The 27,275-nt window shown below is 41.4% G+C and overlaps 1 protein-coding gene across 1 annotated transcript in view; it reads left to right on the top strand.

Annotated features, from left to right (window-relative positions):
* PLXNC1 (plexin C1) overlaps nucleotides 1–27,275 on the top strand; it is a 96,958-nt gene that overhangs the window by 7,738 nt on the left and 61,945 nt on the right. Inside the window, 6 exon segments of the mRNA XM_074955774.1 lie at nucleotides 7,469–7,597; nucleotides 9,784–9,918; nucleotides 11,687–11,787; nucleotides 18,004–18,118; nucleotides 21,237–21,396; nucleotides 26,276–26,345. Coding sequence (XP_074811875.1) covers nucleotides 7,469–7,597; nucleotides 9,784–9,918; nucleotides 11,687–11,787; nucleotides 18,004–18,118; nucleotides 21,237–21,396; nucleotides 26,276–26,345 — 710 coding nt within the window.

Here is a 27,275-nt window from a genome sequence, read left to right as displayed (position 1 = left end):
GATAGGGTTGTTGTCTGGCTACAGTCATGGCAACATGAATATGTCGTATTATTACCACTGCCTTGAATCGGAGCTCTGAGCAACTCTTGTGGCTGGTGGACTCCTCTGAACATAACCCTGCCTTTTGCCAGCAACCCTTAAAAAAATACCCTTTTAAAAAAATATTGCAAATCCTGGTCCTCTTGACCATGTTCTAAATCAGTGATGTGTGGTATGGTCCAGGCTAGTGTACATAGACCCATCGTGTTGGCTCTCTGCAAGGTTCAGGATGCTACATTTTGATCTAGAGCAAGAGCATACGGTGACATGCCACAACTTTGTGACAGCACTGTTTTTTTGACTGATTTGTGTGGGAATTTCCTATTTGTCCACATTCACACACAGCTGCTTGCACTTCATGAATGTTGCCTCTGCATTGTGGTTCTGAGTGACATGCAAAGGGTCTGTATTGCTAAGGGTATATGCATACTGGATCATCTGTATTCCTGCATTTCATGGGACAATGGTTTGGAGATTCCACTATAAACTTGATCCTGAAAGGTATTGAGCACTCTGGCCCTGATTTAGCAAAACACTTAAGCATGTGCTTAACTTTAAGCACACCAATAATCCTGTTGACTTGAAAGGAACTACTCATGTTTAAAATTAAGGATAAATTTTAATACTTTACTGGATTGAAACCGGGGCGGGGGGGGGGAGTGTGGGTGGGTGGATGTGATTTGACACAATATTGCTACTGTGGTCAAACAGAACTTGTGCTTTTGTTTTAGCAGTGGATTTAAGTGTAGCATTCCAAACAAGTACGTTTAAAATCTGTCTCCACCAACTTTATTTCAAAATATATAACTCCAGTGCTCACTAGGCCATGTGTTGCATTTTTGCTTATGAGACTGGACCAATTATGCTATGATTTCATACAATGGGGTTTGCACATGGCATTTTGTCCTAGGTTGCTACATTTATAGCAATATACAATATATACACAATTTATAGCTATGCCAACAGGAGAGTGGGTTTGTGGGGGGGCGGTGGGGAGAAAACCTGGATTTGTGCTGGAAATGGCCCAACTTGATTATCATACACATTGCAAGGAGAGTGATCACTTTAGATAAGCTATTACCAGCAGGAGAGTGGGGTGGGGGGAGAGAAAACCTTTTGTAGTGGTAAACACCCATTTTTTCATGGTTTGTGTGTATAAAAAGATCTTCTGTACTTTCCACAGTATCCATCCGATGAAGTGAGCTGTAGCTCACGAAAGCTTATGCTCAGATAAATTGGTTAGTCTCTAATGTGCCACAAATACTCCTTTTCTTTTTGCGAATACAGACTAACACGGCTGTTACTCTGAAACCTAGCTATATGATGTGGCACTCCCAGCAACTCATGACCCAAAATTAGCATTGAGGTGAGCGAGGGGACAATACTATACCTCAAACAAAATTGTATAGTTTTGTCATTTTTTTGTTCTCCTTGCTTTTTTCTGATCCAAATTTCTCTTGCCTTAATTTTGGGTATATCAAATTATAAATACAGCTGAAATATATGTCGTAATGGACACTGCAATTGAAATTACGTGCAGATGAGCATATTTTCTGCTCAAATTAATGACTGCTTTTCCCAATGAGAAATCACCCAATTCAATCTGACTTTGTTTTCAGAAATTTGGCTGTGTACCAGTGACCATTTTTTGGATGCCTGCAATTCTGAAATGGAAGCTCCATGGCTAAAATACATGAGGAATACCTGTTCCAATGACCTTTGAAGTCAATGGGAGTCTTTCCTTTCAATGGGCTTTGGGCCTGCCCTGTGGGAACTACTGGAATATCACACCCTGCCGAGAGATTAGGATTTTGTGCATCATACATTAGCATATATGACTCTGTAAATAGAGAGAGTTGTTTAGAATGTTATCTCCTCACATTTAAGAACCTGTAACTGAGGTCAGCAGTTGCAAAACAAAAAGACTCAGGAGTGTTTTAGGGAAAATTCTAAAATTCTGAGTTCGGCATGTGTCCACATGGTGAAGAGGTGCATTTGCTACATTAAGATGCTTCTGTTATGAAATATTAAGATCTAAATGGCTACTGAAAGAAAAGAGCTTTTTGCTGGTCTGCTCTCTGTTATGTCATATCACTAAAGAGTTGTAACAATATGATCTTGGTACTTTTGCCCATATATTCATAAGAAATGAGTAGGTAGATTGTGTAGTGTGTGGTCCTTTATTCATCAAGCATGATTAAAAACCTTGGGCCAGATTCTTAGCTGGTGTAAATTGGCACAGCTCTGTTGAAGTCAAAGTATGGAAGTCAATAGAGCTGGACCCAATTACCCCAGCAGAGAATTTGGTCCATTAATTTACAGACACAAAGTATTTAAATTTTGTTATAACTGGCCCTCAAGGAGTCAAACTCTTTTAAGAAAAGATTTAAGGCTTTCAAAATACTGTTTAGTGTAATTAATTTTGCAGTAGTCCAGTCATCCAAAGTACGTTGCTAGACCATTAGTGTTACGTTTGCTGTGACAAGAGTATAGGCTTCCATAGCCAGCATATGTCACTTGAGATTGTCATAGGTAATTACTGATTAAATCTTTGTGTCCAACAGGAATGAGTTCTAAAAATGTCTTTGTTCAGTATGGGGAATTAAGCCACAGGAATGTTGTAAATTCTCCGATAATCAGTTCCCAGCTAAGAGTTGCCTTGAGTCATCTGGCTTGACCAAGTATTTTTGCTTGAAACTTTTGAGAGACGGTTAGGGAGCTGTTGAAGAAGAGATTAGCTTCCTTGGAATCATGTGTAGATCAGAGGATGGTTAAGTTAGCAGAGGAGAGCACAGTTCCAAAATCTATACTCAATAAAAAAACAAAGTTAGGCCATTGTGCAAAATATTTGCTACACATTTCTCATATGCTCTGTGTCCTGATCAGATTGCTGCATTTCATGTTATTTTGAGGGAATCTGCATGGTAGCAATGCTTTAGAGAGATTTTACAGTCTCAGCTATGAATATTCTAGATGAATTATCAGAATCAATTTAGCTTAGGCAAGAAACTCTATTCTGAGATTTATCAGTGACTGTCCTAGGTGGAAAGCGGTTGCTAACTAATTATTGCAAGGGAATGAATATACTAAAGGAGGGAGTCTACTTACTACCTGCTTGATATATTGCAAAAATAAAATAGGGCCTATTTTTCTACACTTGGCAGGCCAAAAAGGAATGAAGAGTTATGGGCCAGATCCTCAGTTGGTGTAAATAGGTGCAGTTCCAGTGAAGTTAGTAGAGCTGTGTCCATTTACACCAGCTAAGGATCTGGCTTTGTATCTTTACTTAGTGAGCAGCTGCAGTAAGTTCGGAGCTGTACAAACAGGAAAACACAGTCCTTTCCCCAAGGAGCTTGCACTCTAAAACATTTAAATAAAATCAAGACAGAACATAGAAGCATGAATTTAGCAGTCACAGCTGTGCTCAAGGTGGAAGAAATCTAGATGTAAATTATAGAACATGTATAAGTAATTTCATGCAAAGGGTCATAAACAGGATACATTACAAGATGAGGTGGTTGTAACACAGTCTAAATTAATCCAGGAGACATCTGGGTTTATTTGTGAAATTGAAGGAGATTGAGGAGTGTAGAATAAAGCAGAAAAGTGGGATTTGAGAACTGGAAAGAGCAACCATGTTGGACAGGATGGTCTTTTCTTGGTACATTTCTTGTGTTCTTATGGATCTTGGAAGTTGTGACCGGGGCCCCGGGGGGGCCACACTGAGATTGCTCAGTTAGGGCAAACTGCAAAGAATGGGGCAGACAATCCCCAAAACTGATGGTTATTCTAATACTTAGATTCACCGATCCAGCAACAGAAAAGCTTCTACAATACCTTACTGGTTACCCAGAAGCCAGAAATACAGTTCCCTTAAAGCAACCCAGCCTTGAGCTCCCACCCAGACAGCCAAGTCAAATATGATGAGGATTACTGAAAACCTTGTTCCATATACCATATATAAAACCATATATAAAAAGTGCTATCAGGTCAATGAATATTTCAGATCTTACCCAAATACACACTTACAGCCAATTCTTATTAACTAAGCTAAAATTTGTTAAAAAAGGAATGAGAGTGAGTACTGGTTAAAAGATCATTATACATACAGATATGAGTAAAGTTCTACGGTCAATTCATAGTAGAGATGGTGAGCTTCAGAGTTGTAAAAAGTTATTTCAGAATTAGTTCTATAAGTTATAGTCCAATGTCAGGGTGACCCAGTTTGGAGCTGGGGACCTCAGTCTTGCAATTCAGACTTCCCCTGATGAAGTTTAAGCAGATATGAGATGATAGGATCAGGGCCCTAGAGTTCTCTTTATAGTTATCTAGCAGCCTCTTGGCAGCGTGCAGTCCTTGGGTGAACAATAGTGGCTTTGAAGGTACATCCTATATCCTAAGAACCACCAGTGATTAGCTGCATGGATTAACAAAAGGCAATTGCCCAGCTCCCGCCATTTACAGGTAGTTTCCACAAACTTCAAAGAGAAATAAAGTCAATGATATTACAACATTCACAGTTTACCTAAATATTAACATCTCCTTTTGATCTCTGAATTAACAGAATACAGCGATAGACAGGAACCATTTGGTTACACTGTCAACCTCAAACACAATCATTGTCTCCTAATATGTTGAATCTCGGTTAGTTAGCCTACTAGTTGTGTAACCCTTTCTGGTCCTATGTCACAGAAGTGTTCTGGAATACAGGAACACAGAAGGGAGGAGAAGTATGACTGATGAAGCATAGAGGAAGCTCCAACTGTAAATACATTTTTAGGGCTGAATCAAGATTGGTTTTACTTAAGAAAGGAAAAGCCTGGGAAGACCCTGCACTGCCATAACCCTTTTAGTCCCAGTGGAATAAGTGAAAGGGTTGGTTAAAAAACTAAATGCGTGTGAAAAAAGGATGAGAAGGATGAAAGGAACAGCAGCTGCTCCCCAAAGGGAGGGGACAAGATAGGAAATAGGTTGTAAAAGAGTTAAGGCAATTTTTTTGTTTTGATGGCCCACCAAACCAGTTCCCCCTTTCACCAGCCATGTAAGCTTAACGTTATAATGCCCCTCCATCTAGCAAGGAGAATTGGGGTGATGTTTTCTCAAACTTGTTAGGGTTGCTTCTTCAGTCAGAAAGAGAGGATGCTAAAGAATGGCATTGCTCATCTACTAGTATATAAGTTAAAATAAAACTCAGTCACCACAGTGTTTCAATGTCTAGGTGGTTCCTCCTTCCTTCCAGGGTCTAACTGTGCAGCTTCTGCAAGACACCTTGAGTAGCTTGTCTTCCTTTCACTCCTGCCAGGGGTGAAAGTAAAATTAAGCTCTTACTGGTACAGGGCCAGCTCTGCCCCCGGTGCCCCCGCCCCTGGAAGGGGCGAGGCTCAGGGTCAGCGTCCCCCAGCCAGCCCATCTGCGCTGCCTGGCCCGTGCCGCCTGGGGCTCCAGTGGCGATTTAAAGGGCTTGGGGAAGCTACTTCTTTTGCCCACTCCCCACCCCCCCCCCGCCCCATCAGCAGCAGCATGTTAACGTCACTGCCCGTTTTGCGCCCCCTCATCAGCGGCCCTGCCACCAGGGACCCAGCAAGGCCACCAATGGGGGGGCCCAAAAGGGGCAGCAACGTTAACGTGCCACCATGAGAGTGCTTTAAGCAGGGTCCTGCATCACAATCTCTGTGTTTTCCAACCCCTTGAAAAAAGATATATATTTTTTAAATAATCAAAGTTAATCAAGTTTTTTTTTTTCAAATGCGCTTTCTACAAACTAATTAAAAGTAACTAATTTAAGTTACAGGAAAATATTTTAATTGAGAGTGGATTTACATTGCAGAAACATATTCTCTTTCCGTTGGATGATGGCCTTGTCACTGGACTTGGCGTGCTTTGTCACAGGTGCACTCTGTGGGAACGTGGGAAGTCGTGTCATTTTTCTAAAATCCCCAGTTGTAACATGGGGAGGATAATGCTTCCTGTCTCCCATCCTTTGTCTATGACCAGATCTTCCAAGGGAGCTAGTTAGGTTCCTGACTTTGATGAAGCTCTATACAGGTGTAGGGATCTGCCTGTGAGGAACAATATCCAGGTTTGCGGTTTTAGATTGTAAGCCGTTTCGGGCAGGGCATGTCTCTGACTATGTGTTTCTAAAACATGTAGCACAATGGAGCCCTCATCTTGGTTGGGGTCTTTGGAGGGTCCTATATAATACGATTAATAATAAATTGTCCATTTTTTTGCATGATATAAAAATAATTTTCTAAAGTGATATTGCCCTACGTTTTCTTATGCTGGAGTTGCCCAGGTATTTCCATAAATTAATATAGTTTTACAACTCAGCTTCAACAAAGAATTGTGGGTGATGCTTGGAATTGAAATTCCCACAGATACGTTTTGTTTAGACATAGTGGGTCAAACACTTTTTTGTCTCTGTAGTGTAAATCTTACACCAGTATTTTGGCCCAGCCTGTTAATAAAGTAATTAATTTGTTATTAAAATATGTCTATAATAATATTATATCATAGTTACATCTTCACAGAGTTTTTTAATTTTTGTTATAGCATTTAGTTATTATATTTTTATCATGAAGACTGTTACTGGATCTAAATTAAATACGGAAACTTTAATTTTATGTGTAACAGAGTTATGATGGAGGGGAAAGCAAGGGAATAAACTGTATTTAATGCCTACAATGTCACAAATTGTATGGCATTTTCTAGTTCTTATGGTCTGGCAATATGTTCTATAAGATTCAGCTTCCTTTACTGCAAAGCAGGAAACCAAAAAAGGAAGGGTGAAGCACTTCATTTTCTGGCAAGAGAGAAAACAACACCACCTATTTGTTTGAATCTATACCTGCTGTATCCTGGGTAACTGCATTTATTAAAAGAGGCTTCTGAAAATATTTCAGGTCTGAAGCAGGGTTCCATGGACCCAGATGAAGGTACACTGAGGATTATATGGAGTGGGAGCCAGTAATTTATAGTAGATCTGGACATTATAGACTTTAAAACAGCAGAGCGGCTTTGCAATATGGTACAGTGGGGGTGGACATGTAGACAATTGGCCAGAGAAGTAGTACCAATAACAGGCTTTGTATCTGGATAGATATCTACAGTGAATCAAGGAACAAATGGCTGTATCTGCTTTGAGTCTTTCTTTCCCTCCCCATTTATGTTAGTAATTATTTAGTACTTATATTTGCATAGGTAAACAGACGAGATTGACAAAAGGACTGTCACATCTCTCTGTACGTTTCCAAGAGTATATTGTGTTGAGTATAACCCTGTTGAGAATAGAAATACCTCCAAAAATTGTGGTCCATAAGGGGAGGGCACTGAGCGGCTTCCCAGGAATTCTTCTTCTTTTTTTTTTAATTGCATTTTACAGTATTGTTGAATAATTTTGTCACATGTTCTTCTCTTGTCTGATTTTCAGCAAAAACTGTTATCACCGGTCAAAAAGTCACCCACCTTGATTCACTCTGATTTATCAGCTGTTTATGCTACTGTAGTTTTGAACAAGACAGTTTTGTTTTTGGGAACAAGAGATGGACAGTTACTGAAGGTTAGTGGAATGTGGGATATTTTTCCTAATCAATGTGTTTTAATGAGTAAATGTTTCCTGTGTTCCATTGTATACATTATATTGTAAACTAACATCATCACCTGGATATCTCTATTTTCTGTTTTGTTTGCATTTTAAAGAACTGCGGTATTGTTACTTTCACTTTTTAAACATTCAAATGTGCAATTATTGGTTTACAGTCTCTTGGTGACAGAGGAACACAGAGAACAAAATAACATCCAGATGAGATTAAATGTCCTGCTTAAAATCCACAAATATAGTTCACTAATTAAATAATATCTATAGTCCTTAATTTATTGTTTGTACCACATTTAGTTAGTCTGTGTTTACCAGTGGAGATCAAATATTATTACATTTCTCTAGCTGTTTTTAAAAAACAACTTTTCTGTGTCTTGTGGTTATCTGTCCATTAGGAACCAAGACCAGACTCATTTTACTAAGGCTGCTGAGTAGTTGACCTTTGCCTGTTTTGAATCAAAAACTTAGAAATGAAAGGCTTCCTATCTCACTGTCAAACCTGGGAGGCAACTCTCTTTTATTTTAGATTTTTTTTTTCAGCGTTCTGTAACAGTGCATTTCCTGTCTACACTGCAAAGGATGACTCTTTCTGTTTTTAGTAAGCAGACAGCTGGAGTAGAGTAGAATACACCATGAAAAACTTTCTCCTGTTTGTTTCCAGGGAGCTGGAAACCAATTTTTGATAATTAAATAAAACTGAATGCTTTCATGTCTCTATAGCTCAGTGGAGACCATGAACACGTCTCCATTGCTTAGCCTTGTTTGTGGAAATAAGAAATAAACTCAGGGCAAATTTTGTACTGATGTTAGTTTGCTGATTAGTATAAACATTAAAATATCTTTGGATCTCCTACTCCTTTTACTTTTGTGAGAGGAGAGGCGTAGAAACCTGTGGATTTGGGTTGGGTGAGATATGGAAGAGGAATAGCAACTCACAAGCATCCTCTCATCAACCCCAAAAGCTCCAGGGCAAAGCAACTCCTGTGACTGGAGACGGAGTCAGCAATAACTTTTGTAGGTTCCTTTTCATGCTGTGGAAACTCCCCCTTGATGGGTAGTTCTGGGAAGCAGAGGTCCAAGGAGCCAAGTCCCTTACAGCATTACTCACACAAGAGCTGTACTGTCAAGGGGCTGCAGGGAGTATTGGGATTTGGGTGGCAGTGTAGAAGCATGGAGCCTCTACCCAGATAGTCTTTGCCTGTGGGAGTACCCATGGATTTAGGGGGCTGAACCTCTGCCATGTAGGGGCCACTCTCCATCTTCTGAGAGAAGAAAAAGGCATAAGATCTGTCTACATTAGTGGTCCCCAAACTGTGGGGCGCACCCCACTACAGCGGTGTGGCGGAACATTCGGGGGGGGGGGGGCCGCGGCGGGACCACCCAGCCGCGCTCTGCCCCCAGCTCTGCTCTGGCCCAACTCCCAGCTGCAGTCCCGGATGCTGGCTGAGACTCTCCCCCTGGTTCTGCCCTCAGCCTCAGTCCCTGGCCTGGCTGCAACTCCACATGCGGCCCGTGCTGCCAGCCCCAACTGCTGCCTGGCCACGGCTCTGCTCCCGGCCCTGGCTCCCAGCCCAGCTGCAACTCTGGCCCCAGCCTTGACTCCTTTATCCCTATCTGCGCCCTCCTTCCCCCGGGAGCCACGACTCAGCCCCAGTTTCCAGACCATGTCTCCCGAGCATGGGCAGGGGTAAGGAGTGGCCCGATGTGAAAAGTTTGGGAACCACTGGTCTACATCTTAGACCTTAGCTCGTATTGTGGACCCCTTCACCCTCCACTCTACCGATAAAAATTGTTACACACTTCATATAGTATGGGTATATCTTTTCCTCCTCGTTTGATGTTGATGTCAGTTAGTGACTTAATACTGATAAAAATTACATTACCTACCCTACTCCAAGATCCAGATTCAGTACAAAATATATCTAGTTTCTATGCTACAGAAGATATGATCTGATGTTCTTGTCCTCCAACTTTCTGCATTATGAGAACCAGACACATTTCTAAAGAAATCAGGTCACAATAAGTCTTCTAAGTGGTCTAATGATGTAGCCACTGTTGGAGCATGGAAAGGATTTATGATTAAAATATTAACTGTCTTCTTGTTAATCAAGGGGTTTAGTGGATAATTTTACATCTCACGTTTTTAGGTTATTCTTAACAACAACATGGAACCGAACTGCCCTGAAATTTTATATGAAATTGAAGAAGAATCTTCCGTTTTCCCCAAACTTGTACTTGACCCAGGGGATAGTGACTACATATATCTGTCATTTGCTAACGAGGTTGGTACAATACTAGATAAAATGATTAAATGATCAACTGCTATCTTGAAGACTTTAATAAGTTTTCTGTCATTGTATAAGTAGAGCTTTTCATCTGAATTACAATCAAACCTTATTAATTATCCAAACTGCAGTTAACCAAAGCTTGGCTGCATCCCCCAAAGTTTGGCTTTAGAGCTGCAGAGCTCATAATAGGCTGACTTTTATGTGCTCCCATTGAGGGAGTACTCATATGATTAAAGTTAAGCATGTGATTAAGTGTTTTGCTGGATCGAGACTAGAGTGTTTGGAACCAGTCAGGATTGAACTCAAGCTGCATAGAAGACCTGCTGATGAACAGGTCTCATTAACTCTGTGGGAACAAAGCTTTGAGCCAGCGGGCTAGTTCTCTATAATGTGCGGAGTTTGGTAGCAGGCTTTGCAGTCTATACTACTGAATTATGTTAACTCGATATATGGGTTTGAAATCCTGGCCTTATTGAAGTCAGTGGCAAAACTGCCATTCATTTTGGTGGGGCAGGATTTCACCCATGACCTTTATGCCTTCCCTTAAGATAAAGTCTCTTCAGTGCCAGTGAAAATCATATTTTTACCCTAAAATCTAGCAGAACGATTACAAATTGTTATAGACACCTCTTGACTTTCAAGGATGGAGAATCTCAAAGTGCAAAAGTTTACTGTTCTAAAAATAGGTATAGATCTTTAGAAGAAAGAGCTTGATGTTCTTTAGTCTTGTTGGAAGAGCAAATTGCTATGGAGAAACATTTAGGAATAAATACCTCTCCAAAACCTTGCTTGGGGCTTAGCAAGATCTTTCATAAAAGGAGACTTCTGATCCTGAGTACAGACTTTTAAATTTATTAGTAAATTCCCCTAATGATCTGAACCCCTAATTATTTCACAGACCTTCAAATAAATTGGGTTCCATTGTATATATTTGGAATAAGAGTTGATCGAGGGTCTGAGCAAAACCACAATAAACAAAACAATCTTAATGTCTGCAATACAATTTATAAGCAAATCTTTTGAATCAGGAAAATGTTTAGTATTTATAAATAATCATAGTTTTCATTTAAATTATTTCATTTTGAAAATGGTTAATTGGAATATTAGAGACAAATTTTCAAATATACATGTATCCACAATAACCTGTTTTTGCACACTGAAATGGAATTTTGTATGCATGTTTCATAATTCCATGCATTTGTACCAGTTTACCCAATGCATACATGCAAATATCTACTTACATGCACAGATGCATTTTTTGCACATGCATTTTTGGATGCACATTCATTGCACCATTTAAGAATTTGATTTTGAAGAGGCACAAATCCATGCTCTGCTAAACTAGAAGATTCATCATAAACATATCCCTTTCTATTATACATAATTCACTGTGCTACTCCAGTATTTCTCCTGTATCCACTTATGGTAGCATGGGATTTTTCAGAAGTTAGAACCTAATAGCTAGTTTTACAGACTAAAATGTACTTTACTTTACGAGTTATCTAATGAGGAAACTCCATAGATATCCAGTGGATATCTATTTTTTTAAGTATATCACTTGCTTGCTGTAGATTTGTTTAAAGGCAAAGAATAAACATTCATTTTATGAGGTTCATGAAATAAACTCAGGGCAAACTTTGTACTGATGTTAGTTTGCTGATTAGTATAAACATTAAAATACCTTTGGATCCCCTACCCCTTTTGCCCTTTTTGAGCAGAGCTAGTACTGTTCAGCATAAGTTATTGCTTTCTGTATTTTTAGGTGAGAAGAATACAGGTTGCAAACTGCAATAAATATGGTTCCTGTAAAGAATGTTTATCTGCAAAGGATCCACACTGTGGATGGTGTTCTTTAAGCAAAAGGTATTGTCTGGTAGTTTAGACTTTTAGACAAAAACATATAATTAAATGTTAATTTCTAATAATTCAGGGCTGTATTCAGAATATACTTAGGCCTGATCTACCCTAGGAATGTATATTGGTATAGCTATGTCTCTTAGGGGTGTGAAAAATTCACACCCGAAGAGACATAGCCAAACCAGCGTTACCCTCCCCCGTGTAGTCAGTGCTAGGGTGACAGAAAAATTCTTCTGTCAACCTAGATACCACCTCTTGGGGAGGTGGATTACCATCCTACACCAACAGGAGAACCCCTTCCATTGGCGTAGGTAATGTCTGCACTGAAATGCTACAGTGGCTCAGCTGCAGCAACGCAGCTGTGCCACTGTAGTGTTTCAAGGGTAGACAAGCCCTAAGTGTGTCTTCAGATACATGGGAATTTTTATGAATCCCTCTTGCTATAAATATATGACGTTTACTGTCACATGAGAAGGGACTCCACGCCTTCCAGGGGCTGTGTTAACCTCTGGATATTTAGGATCTCCCTATGAAATTTATGTAGGACTGGTGAGAAGAGTGAATTCTTCTGTTTTAAAAAAACATTTGTCGTATTAAATCGTGAACAGGTATCCAGAGACCCTCTTTTTAATGCTAGGCATATTTTGTATGTGAAAATAAAGTCCTGAATCTCCTTCAGCAATTAGGGTTCATTGTATTTGAATTCTTGCCTGATTCTCTATGGAAAATATTAGGAAGATTTTCTTCTAGGTCAGTAGGGAACAACTTTCTAAGCATCTCCCATTTTTGCCATTAGTTTTGTTGCTCTGTTTGAAGCTGCATGGGCAGGTTTGGCAGACTGCTGTACATTTTAATCCCATCTGGTTTGTTTTACGTTGATATTAACAGACTGCTGTTGAAGACCCACTTTTCTGTGTAGGCCTAGGCGGATGTTGATGGAAAGTAATCTAGTATCTTTTAATTTGTTTTGTCCAAATTGTCTTCTGCTGGCCCAGAACAGACGTTCCACCAAAACTATGTTGTTAATGGAGGATAGGTCCATCAGTATGGAGGATAGATATGTCAATGGCTATTAGCCAAGATGGTCAGGGATGCAACCCCAGGCTCTGGGTGTCCTTTAATCTTTGATTGCCAGAAGTTGTGACTGGACAACAGGGAATGGATCACTCAGTATTTGCCCTGTTCTGTTCATTGCCCATGCAGCATCTGAGATGGGCCACTCTCAGAAGACAGGGTACTGGGCTAGATGGGCCATTGGTCTAACCCAACTGTTTCTATGTTTTTAAGTTATTTTGTTATTTATATTACCCTTATTGAGCTTTTCAGGTTTCAGATTTTCTATATGAGACGTTTACAGATGAGAGCTACTTAACACCCACACGATTTTTCAATATTAATGGATTTGTTTTTGCAAATTGAGGATGAAAAGTGAATTTTTAGAAAAAGAGGTGGAGGTGTTTTTAACAAATGTTTTTATTTAAGTTTCTACATATACACTAAAAACAATATACTCTGTAGTACATCTTTATCATGTGCCGGAAGTACACTTGGTGTTGTCAGCAGATAAAAGGGCAGTGCACAACTTGTTCTGTGTACAATAATTTATCTTTATCTGCTCTTTACTTAATGATAAATGTTTGTCTTAGATACACTTTTCCTTTATTTGAATAAAACTTATCATCTCCTGATGTTAAAGTGATAAAATTATCAGTATTGATTGAAATGGTGGTGTTCTGATGTGAAAATGTGTACATCGTATATAAATGTGTACATGTATAAAACGTATACATGAAACAAAAAAAAAGTTTTTTCTACTTTTTCATTAAATAAGGGCTAGTGCATACATTCCCCTTCTTTTCCCTTCAGTCTGTCAAAACTTTTAATAACAGACTAGAGCGTTTCATCTGGATCTGTATTTAATTTCCACATGTAAATCTGTGCTTAACTGAAGTATGTTGGAATGAATCCAATCGGAGGTGCTAATGTTTTTATGCATTTCACATAGGAAAAGAATACAGCACATCTGTGTTATTTTTCTTATTGAAGAGCAGCTTAATTTTCAAATATACTGCTCATTTGCAGCTCCCCTTGACTTCAGTGGGAAATGAGTTGATCAGAACTTCTGAAATCAGGCCACATTTCATCAGAAAGGGCTGTGATTTTGCACCATGAAACCATCATATTGCAGCAAGACAATAAATAGATGAAGTACAGTAAACCAAAAAGGCGTTTTGGTTAACACAGTGGTAAACTAGGTGAAGGTTCTTTATTGACTTCCTCATACAGTAATGAATCTGTACATCTAGGTACACTGCTCATCATGATCTATGAATGAAGTGATGCACATTGTGAAAAGGGATCTTTAACAGAATAAATATTTTGCTTGCTGGTAAAGATGTGACAAATTCTCAATTCTGCATTTGTCTGTACTCAAATCCATGCATTTTGCAAATCTCATTCTGAAATTAATTACAAATACTTAAACTGGACCATGCCACCTCGACTCTGTCAAATCTGCCACCTGCTCTCAGCCATTGCCAGATTCTGTCCTTCTAAACTTGCTTCCATCTTCAAGATTCCCAGTCATTCTCATCAATTTCTTTGTGTCCTCCCAGCTCCCTCATGTACAGTGCCACTGATCCAGTCCCAGCTCTCTGCCTCCATCACGACTGAGCTCCAGATACCCTCACCTGCTTACTCCTAGTGCATAGCTCTTTCCCTCCCTAGTAATTTTCTGAATCTGAATGCTGATAGCTGCTAACTGTCTGCCAGATACCAGTAGCCACTTCTAAGTACCCAGTGGATCCAAAATAATGTGCATTTGTTAGATCCCAATTTATTATTTATACACTATGGGCTAAGGCCATGTCTCCACTAAAAACTTCAATCATTGCAAGTTATGTCAATGTACAGTTGCCAAAGTTTCTGAGTATATTTAGCTGCTTGTGTTGGTGCTGTGTGTACTCACCAGGAGTGCTTGTGTTTACGTAGTGTGGTGCACCAGGGGTAGGTATCCCAGTGGGCCATGCACCCCCACCTGAGTCACTGCCTTTTGGGACATTTTCTCAGTGTTTTGTGGGATAGTAATGATTCGCCAGGCATTTTGGGAAGCTAGGTGTCAAGTTCCCAGCATGCAAGTTTCTCCGTTCCATAGTACCTTCCATGTCCCATAATTTTTATAACATTTTTTTTAAAATGCCACAAACTTGTGTGGTACTTTTGGTCTCTGCTGTCTCTGACACAAGCAGGGAGCCCTCAGAGCTCAGCACTAGTCTCATGACTGTTGCAAATACAGAATGCTGACCTTCAGGAAGTACTGCAACAACCAAGATGAGGAAGATGATGATGTCTCTGAGGAGAGTTTATTGATGGACATAGCAAAAGAAAAATTCCAGGTTGTTGTTGGTGTTCATGAGCAGCTGCAGATGGTGGAGCACCACTTCTGGGCCCAAGAGACGAGCACTGACTAGTGGGATTGCATCGTAATGCAGGTACGGGATGATGAGCAGTAACTACAGAACTTTAAGATGCAAAAGGCCACGTTCCTGGATCTCTGTGCCGAGCTCGCTCCAGCCCTCCAGTGCAGGGACACCAGAATGAGAGGTGCACCAAGAGTAGAGAAGAGTGTGGTGATCATTCTCTGGAAACTTGCAATACCAGATTGCTACTGTTCAGTGAGAAATCGTTTTGGAGTTGGAAAATCCACAGTGGAGGCCATTGTTGTGCAAGTGTGTGGGGCTATGCAGGACTATGATTCTTGGCAATGTTCAAGAAATAGTGGATGGATTTGAAACCATAGAATTCCTGAACTGTGGCGAGGTGATAAATGGAACTTATATCCCTATTTTGGCACCAGCCTACCTTACTAGTAAGTACACCAACAGAAAGGGCTATTTTTCTATGATAATGCAAGTGCTAGTGGATCACCAGGGCTGCTTCACTGAAATCAATGCAGGCTGGTAAGGGAAGGTGCATGATGCTCTCATCTTTAAGAACACAGAACGTCTGAGAGAGCTGAATTCAGGGATATTCTATCCTGACCAGCGGATTACCTTTGGTGACGTGGAAATGCCAGTAGTGATTCTGGGGGACCTAGCCTACACCTTGTTTCCCTGCTTCATGAAGCCGTACACCGGCCACCTTGACATCCCCAAGGAAAGATTTAACTACAGACTGAGTAGGTGCAGAATGATGGTGGAATGTTCTTTGGTAGATTGAAGGGTTACTGGTGTTTTATTCACTAGATTAGATCTCAGCGAGGAAAAAATCCCAGTGGTTATAGCTGCATGTTGTACAGGCATTATATATATGAGGCAAAGCGAGAAAAACTGCCACCAGGACGGAGGGGCAAGGTGGAGTGGCTGTCTGCTCAGTTTGAACAACCTGACACCAGGGCTATTACAGGAGCCCAGTGTGGAACTATGCATTTGTGGGAGTCTTTAAAGATTCCTTTTTTACGGTTAGCCACATTAGTGTTCTCTCTTGCTGTCTTGAGAGAGTGTCTCTCTTCTATAGTTTAACATATGTATTGTTTTGGTTTTTGCCTGCTGGCATCTATTCCCTTGTGCCTGCTGCAGAATAATAAATACTGCTGTGCCTGAGGCTTTCCCTGCCACTAGAAGTTGAGTGGTACTTGCTGTACCTTTATAAATATGGCTGGGTGTTTTTCTGACACTCTCTGAATTCTGGGGTGCGTGGTTTGCATTTGTAAGTACTGTTTGATTTCTTGACTGCCGCTATGCATTCTGTAATATTTCATGTGAACTATTAAAGATACTGCGATTCTCCGAAAATAGAACTTTGCTGAGTGAGCTGCTGAGTGTGTTTGTCAAGTTAGGCAACTAGGAAAGGGCATTTCAAAAAGTGGGGTTTTTCATGTGCACCTGTGTGATCCCACTGAAGTCAGTATGGTTGCAAGAGTGTACATGAGAGCTGAATTTGTCCCATTTAGTTCAAGTGAAACCTTGTCAACCACATTGTTAATTTCTTGCAGTAAGGTTAGGATCTTAGCATTGTCTGTAAGGGCCTCAGCAGTTTCTGGTACAACAGGAATTCAGTTTCCTGAGTTAGAGTACACAGAAAGTGGCCACTTGCTTGACTCTGTTCATGCTGTCAACATCTTGATTTTTAGGCATCTTGTGGGGGGGTTTCTTCAGTCTTTTATTTATTTTTCCTTTTAGGATAATTCAGTGTTTGTCTAAACATGCTTTCATGTAGTGAACCCTGAAAAATCCCATTGAATCCCCTGTCAGGATCTGTTACTTCAGGAATTTTATTATTAAAGCCCCAAACATGCTTAATTGTAGGTTCTTGAGTAGTTCCATGTAAGTAAAATTAATCATACACATATGTGTTTTCGGGATTGAGGCATAATATTTTTCATTCCACATGGTTCAAACAAACCAGTTTTGAATAGTTTTGTTATTATTTGCCTCCTGGAAATGAATGCTTTATTAAAACAATTCAAAAGTTCCTGGTTGCTCCACGGTCTTCTGTCCAAACATACTTCTGTGCAGTCTGATTTACAGTGTATATTTTCTAGAACAATTTGATATTAATTGAACTTCATGTGCCTACCCCTCCCACCTCTGATTTAATTTATACTTTAATACTAGCAAAATATATTTTGCTATACCTTGTCAGAGACAGGGATCTGATCCCAAAGCCCATTAGAGTCAGTGGGAAGAGTTAGCCAGAATGGGTAAGGAGTGGTGTCCCTAGCCTCTGTTTGTCAGAGGGTGAAGATGGATGGCAGGAGAGAGATCACTAGATCATTACATGTTAGGCTCACTCCTTCTGGGACACCACCTGCTATTGGCCACTGTCGGTAGACAGGATACTGGGCTGGATGGACCTTTGGCCTGACCCCGTATGGCCATTCTTATGTTCTTAGCCAGGACCAGACTCCAGGCCCCCTAAGACCGTCTTAACTCAGATGTGTAAGTGCATTTCTAAATAAAGTCCCATTAACTTCAGAATACTTTGCTGAATCAGGGCCTAAATGCATAAATGATTGTGCTGTGTATTTATTTTGAAATACTAAATACGACTAGAAGATTTGTCTGACTGTTTTCCTATAGCTTTTTATGGTAGCAGCTGGGTTCCTGTTAAAATTCAGTAAGATACTGAATAAATTAAAGCACTGCATCTGGTACTGAAGCTAGTATAAAGAAGTATTGACTAGTGAAATTTTGTGTGTGTATGTGTGGTATTTTTTTTTAGGTGCACTTTAAAAGGAAATTGTTCACATTCAAATAACTCAAGGGACTGGGTTAACATTTCACATGAAGCTGGTAAATGCCTGACAATCCAGATACTTCTCATTGGTAGAAACAAGGTATGTAAAAACAGTTGTGTGTGTATGTTTGTCATTTTAAATGTGCTATTGCATCACTTACAGTAACTTTCCTCTTTTGGTCACTACAGTCCATAAACCAGCACCTGTCCATCTCAAAAACTGTCAAATATAGTGGAGACTCTAACTGGGTGAATTTATAGATATGATAGATGCTCCCCTTATACCTCTTTGCTTCTCAGCCACAAGGTGGGTCATAAGGCCTTCCTTTATTGTGCTGACTCAGTACTTCATTATGCTGACCAAGGGAGTGATTTAATTCTATTGTGACTTTATCACTTATGTTGTCCAGAGAGTATCTATGAAATGCACTAACTGGGTTCCAGGTTTTATAAGTAAGACGACAAGGCAGCATATGCACACAAACACAAATATAATCTTTGAGACCATGACACTGGTGTTTGCAAAGGATTGAGATGAAAATGAATAGAGAAAAAACATCACAGGATCCTAGGAATGAGAAATGGAATATATGTACAGATGGAAGCCCACAGAGAACTTAATAGGGATGAAATCAGTAAGATTCTATAGAAATTGCTCTAAACGACCTACAGAATTTTATGAATATTGATATATAATAATATTAATACCTAGCTCTTACACAGTGCTTTTTGTCAGTAGACCTGAATGCTTTACGAAAGAGATAAGCATTGATATCCCCATGCAGGGAAACAGAGGCACTGGGAGGTGAAGTGACTTGCCCAAGGTCACCAGCAGGCCAATGGTCAAACTGGGAATAGAGCCTAAGTCTCCCGAGTCCCAGCCCAGTGCTCTATGCACTACAGAATTATTTTTAAAATTCTATAGGAGTTCAAAAAGGGTCCCCCTGTTAGCACAAAAAAAGAAAAAGAATATGTACTGTGGAGTCTAGTTTTCTATAAGCATACCGATGCAGCTTTTGTTCCTTCTGTAGTAGATCTCACTTTGAGATATTTTTTTTTCTGGTGTTCAGTCTCAGTAGTCTTAATTTCATCCCTTTATATTGATATATCCTCTGTACCCTCTTAAATAATTCTTCTATCTCCTCGTTGATCACATCCTTTAAATCATTGTAGGCTGGTATCATGTCCCCCAGCTTAGTTGTTTCTTTGCCAGCCTATTCATTTTTACCTCTGTTAATCTTTCCTCATACATCAGTCACTCCAGCAGCATGACTGTTTTTGCTTCTCTTTTCTATATTCCCTCCATTTTTGTGACATATTTCTGGCAATAAGAAAACGATTGAAATATGTTTGTGCTAAACACCATGAGGCCTAAAGCTGTTTATAGCTTATTCTGAAGCAAGTGTCACTCTTACTGCTCGTGCCAACACTACAAGTGTCCCACCTGCAGTCAGCACCACCACTATCACCTGATCAATTATTCTTGACTTGAGTGGGGTAAACAATTCATAATGATTAATATGTTGGGCAAACACAGCCCCTTTGTCCTTTGGAGAATTGTCCATGAACAGACTGCATTTTGTACTAAATTTCTCACTATCTGAGATTGTTTGGAGGTTTCTTCCAAACAAATTTCGGTTTATGGATTTGCTCATTATCTGTTCACCACAAGTATTGCTTTGAGTATTCACTTTTTGAGCTCTGGTTGGCCACCCAATTTGTATGATATTCATTTTGTTTCTTGATTGCTTGAGCTAACATTTATAAATTACTTGCAACCAATTTAGTACAAAACAGATTTTATGTTGTAATTAAATGAATTTTGGATATAGACCCAAAAGTTAACTTTCCATGAACATTTATACAGACTGACACAAATACAGGAACTCCTCACTTAACATTGTAGTTATGTTCCTGAAAAATGCGACTTTAACCGAAACGATGTTAAGTGAATCCAGTTTCCCCATAAGAATTAATGTAAATGGGGGGGTTAGGTTCCAGGGAAATGTTTTTCACCAGACAAAAGATTATATTATATTTATATATATATATATACACACACACACACACACAGAGTATAAGTTTTAAACAAACAATTTAATACTGGTACACAGCAATGATGATTGTGAAGCTTGGTTGTGGTGGTGAAGTCGGAGGGTAGGATATTTTCCAGGGAATGCCTTACTGCTAAATGATGAACTAGCCCTCAAAGATTAACTCGTTGTTAATGTAGCCTCACACTCTACAAGGCAAAAGGAATGAAGGGAGGGGAGACAGCATAGCAGACAGAGACACACACCCTCTGTCTGTGTGTGTCTGTGTGTGTGTGAGAGAGAGAGATGTGCATTTCCCCTTTAAGTATGCTGATCCCTGTCTTAAATACACTGCCTTGTTAATTAGATCAGCAAGCTGAGACCCACCTCAGCTGCTGCCTCCGGGAATGTCATGTCCCCCCCTGCTCTATGGAAGATGGGGTAAGCGGGGTGCAGGAGCAGGGGGGAGGGAGACACCCTGATATTAGTCCCCCTCTTCCCCTCCACCCCGCACAGCAAGCTGGAGGCTCTGGAGAGCAGCTCCAAGGCAGAGGGCAGGAACAGCATATGGCAGTGGGGGAGGGACAGCTGAACTGCCAGCAATTGACAGCCTGCTGGGCAGCTGCTGCACAGGGAACTTAGGGGAGCGGGGAGCTGGTAGAGGGGCTGCCGATCCACCCTAGTTCCAAGCCCCCATCAGCTAGCTGCACTAGGCTGCGCTTCCTGCAAGCAGTGAACAAAGCAGGCAGCTGCCCAAGGACGTTAGAAGGGAGCACTGCACAACTTGAAACGAGCATGTTCCCTAATTGATCAGCAATGTAACAATGTTAACTGGGATGACTTTAAGTGAGGAGTTCCTGTATTTTTGAAAAGGCAATATAAAGGAGCATAACACTGTCAAAGCAAAATTCAATTAAACGGTTGTCAAAATATTCAAAAATAATTTTTCTCCCTACTCACACACCTCTGATTTTAACAAGTCAGTAGTGCAGTAGCTCTCATCAACATCTTTTTTGTATCCTTCCCTGCTTGGAATTCCCTTTGACAGACCCCTGGTGAATCTGTCTGCTTCTGACATGGTAGTTTTTCTCTGCACTTCATATAGTTTGAACTTGTGTGAAGACAGGAAGGCAATTTAATAAATATTGCAAGTAATCAATTGTATTTTTACTTTTTTTTTTTTAGATTGTTGTGACTGCAGTTGGAGATGTTTCAGCGCTCTCCAAAAGACATTTTGTTTGTATTGTGAAAGATACAAAAACCAACCAAGTACTTTGTAAAATGGAAGAGCCACAAATCATGAACTGCTCCTGCAATCTAAATAATGCAACACTAATCAATAGGGGTATGTTTATTTAGCATCCACATATTAAATACTTATTCATTATCCTTCATAACTGATTAAAACCAACAGTGAATACATGCCCAGTGAGCATAAGATGTAGATCAGTGGTCTCCAACCTTTTTACGCACAAGATCACTTTCTGAATTTAAGATCAACCCAGGATCTGCCCTGCTCCTTCTCTGAGGCCCCGCCCTGCTCACTCCATTCCCCCCCCATCCTCCGTCTCTTGCTCTCCCCTTCCCTCACTCACTTTCACCAGGCTGGGGCAGGGGGTTGGGGTGCGGGAGGGGGTGCAGGCTCTGGGCTGGGGCCAAGTGGTTCAGAGTGTGGGAGTGGGCTCCAGGCTGAACCTGGCGCAGGGGGTTGGGGTGCAGGAGTGAGGGGTGCAAGCTCTGGGAGGGAGTTGGGTGCAGGGGTCATATGGTCACATTGTACCTAATCTCATAGAATCCACTGGACATTTCATGAGTTTTACTTTTTGTTAGTGTCATTTGTGGTTTATAGATCCAAAATCCTTCAGGGATTGTCACAAATCAGTGTAACATTCTTAACTGTGGGGTGTCCAGGCTGGGGCGGAGTGTTGGGGTGCAGGACGGGATGAGGGGTGTGCGCTCTGGGAGGGAGTTTGGGTACAGGAGGGGGCTCCGGGCTGGGGCAGGGGATTGGGATGCAGGAGGGGGCTCTGGGCTGGGGCAGGGGATTGGGGTGCAGGCCGGGGTGCAGGCTCTGGGAGGGAGTTTGGGTACAGGAGGGGGCTCCAGGCTGGGGGAGGGGATTGGGGTGCAGGAGGGGGTGAGGGGTACGGGCTCTGGGAGGGAGTTTGGGTACAGGAGGGGGCTCCAGGCTGGGGGAGGGGACTGGGGTGCAGGAGGGGGTGAGGGGTGTGGGCTCTGGGAGGGAGTTTGGGTACAGGAGGGGGCTCCAGGCTGGGGGAGGGGATTGGGGTGCAGGGGGGGGTGAGGGGTGCGGGTTCTGGGAGGGAGTTTGGGTGCAGGAGAGGACTCCGGGCTCAGGCAGGGGTTTAGGGTGCAGGAGGGGGTGCGAGGTGCAGGCTCCAGCCGGGAGGTGCTTACCACAGACAGTTCCCGGTCGGCTGCCTGCCTGCCTTGGTCCCACACTGCTCCCAGAAGCAGCTGGCTGCTGTCATATCTCTGCGGCTCCTGGGGGGATGGGAGCGGGTCTCTATGCACTGCCCGCGCCTGTAAGCGCTGCCCCCCGCAGGACAGGGACAGTGCTGGGGGCGGGGGCAGCACATGGAGCCGCCTCATTCACTTACACACATACCCACACACACCACGGGGCCACAGAGATGTGCCAGCAGCCAGCCGCTTCCAGGAGTGGCGTGGGGCAGGGAAGGCAGGCTGCCTACGTGAGCCCTGCTGCGCCACCGGCTTTTCACGGCCGGAGATCGCTATCAACTGGCAGAGGCGCCAGGGTCAACCAGTCGATCGCGATCGACTGGTTGGTGACCACTGATGTAGATCATGCTTTGTACTGAGGTTTTTCATTTGAAAAACACTTGATTCTTATTTTGGCAAGTGATTTGAACATATTAGAGTGTGCTTGTTCATTCAAGTTTTGTTTATATGAACCCTCTACTGAACAAGTTAGAGGTCCCCTTCTGAGCCAATCTGCAGAGAATTTGAGTTCTTTCAACCGCCATCTGGGAAGCTTTGTCTCTTTAGCTCAACCTGTACTAGTTCAACCTTTTAGCTCTGGAAGTGCTTGGTCCAGCCCCTGCTGTGTTGTCTAAGATAGCCTCTGTCACACATACATTCATGATTATAATGTTATACCTACTTTGGGCTCAATTCTATCCTCAATGACATGGTGAAATGCCTATTGACCTCAATCTGAATTAAACTGAGGGGCAGGGTTGATTTTGTTTATATTGTCAAATATGGTGTTTAATACCTTCTCATACAGTCGCTTAACTTTTTCCTGGAAAATAGCTTTGTTTGGAGACTACTGGCAAGAGATGTTGAAAACGAATGTGAATTAGTGGTTAAGAATCAAATTCTGTTCTCAAGTGGGAGACCAGAATTTGGCTTTTAATACTGTTGTGCCAGTGTGAAATGAGAGAAAAAATTGGGTATGTATATCTGAATTATAGTTTAACATTAGTGAACAGTGTTTTTACAATACATTGTTTATCAACTGTAGATAACAGAAAAACTTAGGATTCAATGGTGATTGGCTGAGTGATAATCGTAAAGAATAATTTATTTGATAAATTTTGCCTCTTTATGTTTGTGAATTGCCTGCAAAAAGACAGTAAACAGACTGTGAACAAATCTATTCTTTATTTCATTCATTATTCAGAGTTATTCACTGCATCATTCTGCAGTAATTCTTAGTCCATGACTTTGTTCATGAGCAGTTAGTTGTGAGTATTAGAAATCTGAATCATTCTGATTGGACAGTTAGGTCATGTGGTATGTTTCCTGACTGGATGAGTGTAAGTGTTAGAATCAGATTGTGAATTATTATAAATTTGGAATTCACTTTCTGGAATTCAGGATTCAGTCCCAAAGTAGCTCAGAAGGTAATCCATGACACCAGTTTCTGTTCAATTAGTAACGTAATTTTTTTTCCCTATGCATTGCTTCATGGATCTGTGTGGACGCATACGGAAACTGCTTGTGCCAAAGCAGAAAAGAAAGCTCTAAAACAAATGAAAGGCAAGGATGCAATTATATTAGTGAACACAAAAATAAAACGTCTTTAAATAGTACTGAGAGTTGGACAAAAAACAGTGGGTTAAGGAAATTTAAAGTAGAAGCTAAAACTCTTTAGCATTAACCTTTTCTCTTTTCCTAGGTATTGTAGCCCAAAAGATACATAAAAGTATGCATAGATCTGATCCTCTTTTAATACTCCCATGTAAAGGGATAAATGAAACATCAGCTTTAATTTATGAACATTCTTGATTGTGCTCTGCACAGATGGAGTCTTGTTCCCACTGGGAGTTCCTTGCAGTGTCGGGGTCTTAAAATCTCATCCTACAGTCATTGCTCAGGCAAAACTCCCACTGGAGTCACAGGTTTCACAGCCCTAACGGTTACTTAAATGTATTTCTGTGTGTGTCATCTTTTTATAATATTGATTGTTAAAAACAAAAGGAAAAAGCTTTTGTCATAAGTGTGTGACAGCTGGGAAAATAGAGGATGACTCCAGGTTATTAAGCTGTCTGTTGTAAATACATATTAATGGACTTTTAAAAGTGCAAGTAGTGTCATAAATACATTAGGAACTTCTATATGCCTATTATTGACCCATTCCCATGAGCCACGTAAGCGCAGTTGCAGAATTTGTCACTTCCCCCCTCTTTTTTTATGCGGGGAGGGTCTGTTGCTTACTTTGTGTTTGTATAATGCCTAGCAGAAATGGGGTCCTGAACTCAACTAGAGCTTCCAGGTGCTACTGTCATTTTACTACAGTTATGACTACTGCTACAAATCAGTTACTAATAGAACCGTGGGTGTATGTTGAAAAGTACATGCTATCTGATATTAAGTTGCCTTCATCCTGTGAGAAAGGGCCTTTGCGAGACTCCTGTGATCATCTCACCAGGGAAAATGCTTTGAAAACAGCTACTGCTCAGTGCAATCTGATGCATTCTTCTTGGGCTCAGTCCAGCTCATACTGAAATCAACAGCTGTTTTTCCACTAACAAGTTGATCAGCCAGGGATAAAAGTAATTTGTTTTTAGTATTTAAAGACGGCATAAACTCCACCAGAAGCAGCAGAATATCTTTCCTTTGCTCATTCTCTCTCCCCTCCCCCCATTCAAGCACTTATCAATAAATGGTGAATTATAACCAATTAAGTCTCTGATCATGCAGTGACTTAGGCGTGTTGTTAACTTTATGTGCTATGGACCAGATTTTTAAAGATTTTTAAGTGCCTAAAGATGCCAATATGCCTTAGTGTGAATTTTCAAATCCTGCTAGGTGCCTATCTGCATCTTTAAACAACTAAAATACCTTTAAAAATCTGGCGTTCTGGCTCCATTGTGGCAAAGTACTTAAGCCTATGAGTAGTCCCAAAGTCAGTGTTCATCCCAGGGTTGACCCTGACCAGCTAACACACATAGGTGGGTAGGTGTAACTTGAGCTCGGGCAGTTATTGATTCTGCATGCATGTGCATGCAGGCACGCACACACACTCACAAAAATATAAGGGACCGTTGCAAAGCACACATTATAGCTTAAGTGACAAATGTCTGGCTATGCTTTTGAGTGTGATATTCAGCTTATGAGAGGAAGATATTCTTTCATTCCATAGCTGCCAATGAATTATTGGTATAGTAATTACTGGCTGAAATAATAGCAAATCAACTCATGTAGTCATAAAATATTTAAACAGGATAAAAATTGCTACTATGTAGATAGCACAATCTGTAGAAGGGTTTGAGACAGAAAGAGAAGGAAGTATTGTTTGTGAAGAGAAGCACCTGTCTAGTGGTTAAAGCACAAGCCTGGAAGTTGGAAAATTCTGGTTTTGCCACAGACATGCTGTGTAATCTTGGGGAAGTCACTTACTTTCTCTGTGGGGGAGTTTCCTCATCTGTTAGCATGAAGATAATATTACTTTCCTGCCTCACAGGAGTGATGCCAAGATTAAATCATGAAAGTGTGTAAAGTGTTTTGAGAATTTTGGATGAAAGGTGCTGTAGAAAGACAAAATGTTGTTGTTGTGGTTGTTTTTATATAAAGCAAAAGTATGTATGTGAGGGGAGAGAGAGAGAAAGGACAAACATACCAACCAGGATGCAACTTGATGTACGTTGGCTGCTAAGATTAAGTCAATGAATATTTAGTTATTTCTTATAGCAGGGTAACCAATGTCCATCTAATACAGATAACCTTTTTTTCAGATATTTCAGCTGTTGAAGTGACACTCATCTCTGATTCTTGGAATTTGTCAGAAACATTTCAGTTGAAAACGTAAGTTTGTTTTCTAAATATGATGACTAAGGGCTGTGTATCTGAGGTGTGTACATGTTGTTTTTTAAAAGTATTTAAAAGGGGGGATGCACTTCAGCAGAGGCCGAGAAATCCTTTTTCCTGGCCTATATCCTCTCTTCTTTTTTGTGGCTTTATAAAGCTGCTTTCATGTGGTGTCTGTTTTAAAAACAAATGATAAAAAGAGATTTATTATAAGCCCCTGGCAGCTACAGGAGAGTTGTTATAACAATGCTAGCTCCCACTGAAATAATAAAGGCTGTAACCTGGAAATCAGTGGACATTTTACCTGTGTAAGGGCTGAGGACCATGCTGTGCCCTCCTATGGTCTAACCTGGATGAATGGATACAGAAGACCCAGAAAAGTGTGTGAAGTTCATCTGAAGGCAGAGGTGGGAAAACTTTTTGGCCCGAGGGCCACATTGGGGTTGCGAAACTATGGATGGAAGGGTCGGGAAGGCTGTGCCTCCCCAAACAGCCTGGCCCCTGCCCCCTATCTGCCCCCTTTCACTTCCCACCCCCTGACTGTCCACCTCAGAACCCCCAATCCATCCACCACCACCCTGCTCCTTGTCCCCTGACCGCCCCCTCCTGGGACCCCACCCCCTATCCAATCCCCCATGCTCCCTGACTGCCCCGACCCCTATCCACACCCCCGCCCCTAACCACCCCCAGGACCCTCCCCCATCCAACCCCTCCTGTTCCCCGTCCCATGACCCACCCCAAACCTCCGCCCCATCCAACTGCTCCCTGTCCCCTGACCGTCCCCCGGGACCTCCTGCTCCTTATCCAACCCCCCTGCTCCCCGTCCCCTTACCATGCCTCTCAGAGGAGCAGAAGCTCGCAGCCACATGGCCTGGCCGGAGCCAGCTACACAGCTGCGCTGCCCCGCAGGAGTGGCAGGCCACAACG

The sequence above is a fragment of the Natator depressus genome, chromosome 1 (genome assembly GCF_965152275.1).
Source record: "Natator depressus isolate rNatDep1 chromosome 1, rNatDep2.hap1, whole genome shotgun sequence".
Taxonomy (NCBI): domain Eukaryota; kingdom Metazoa; phylum Chordata; order Testudines; family Cheloniidae; genus Natator; species Natator depressus.
Note: the sequence above shows the minus strand (reverse complement) of the source record. Positions and strands in the feature narration are given on the sequence as shown.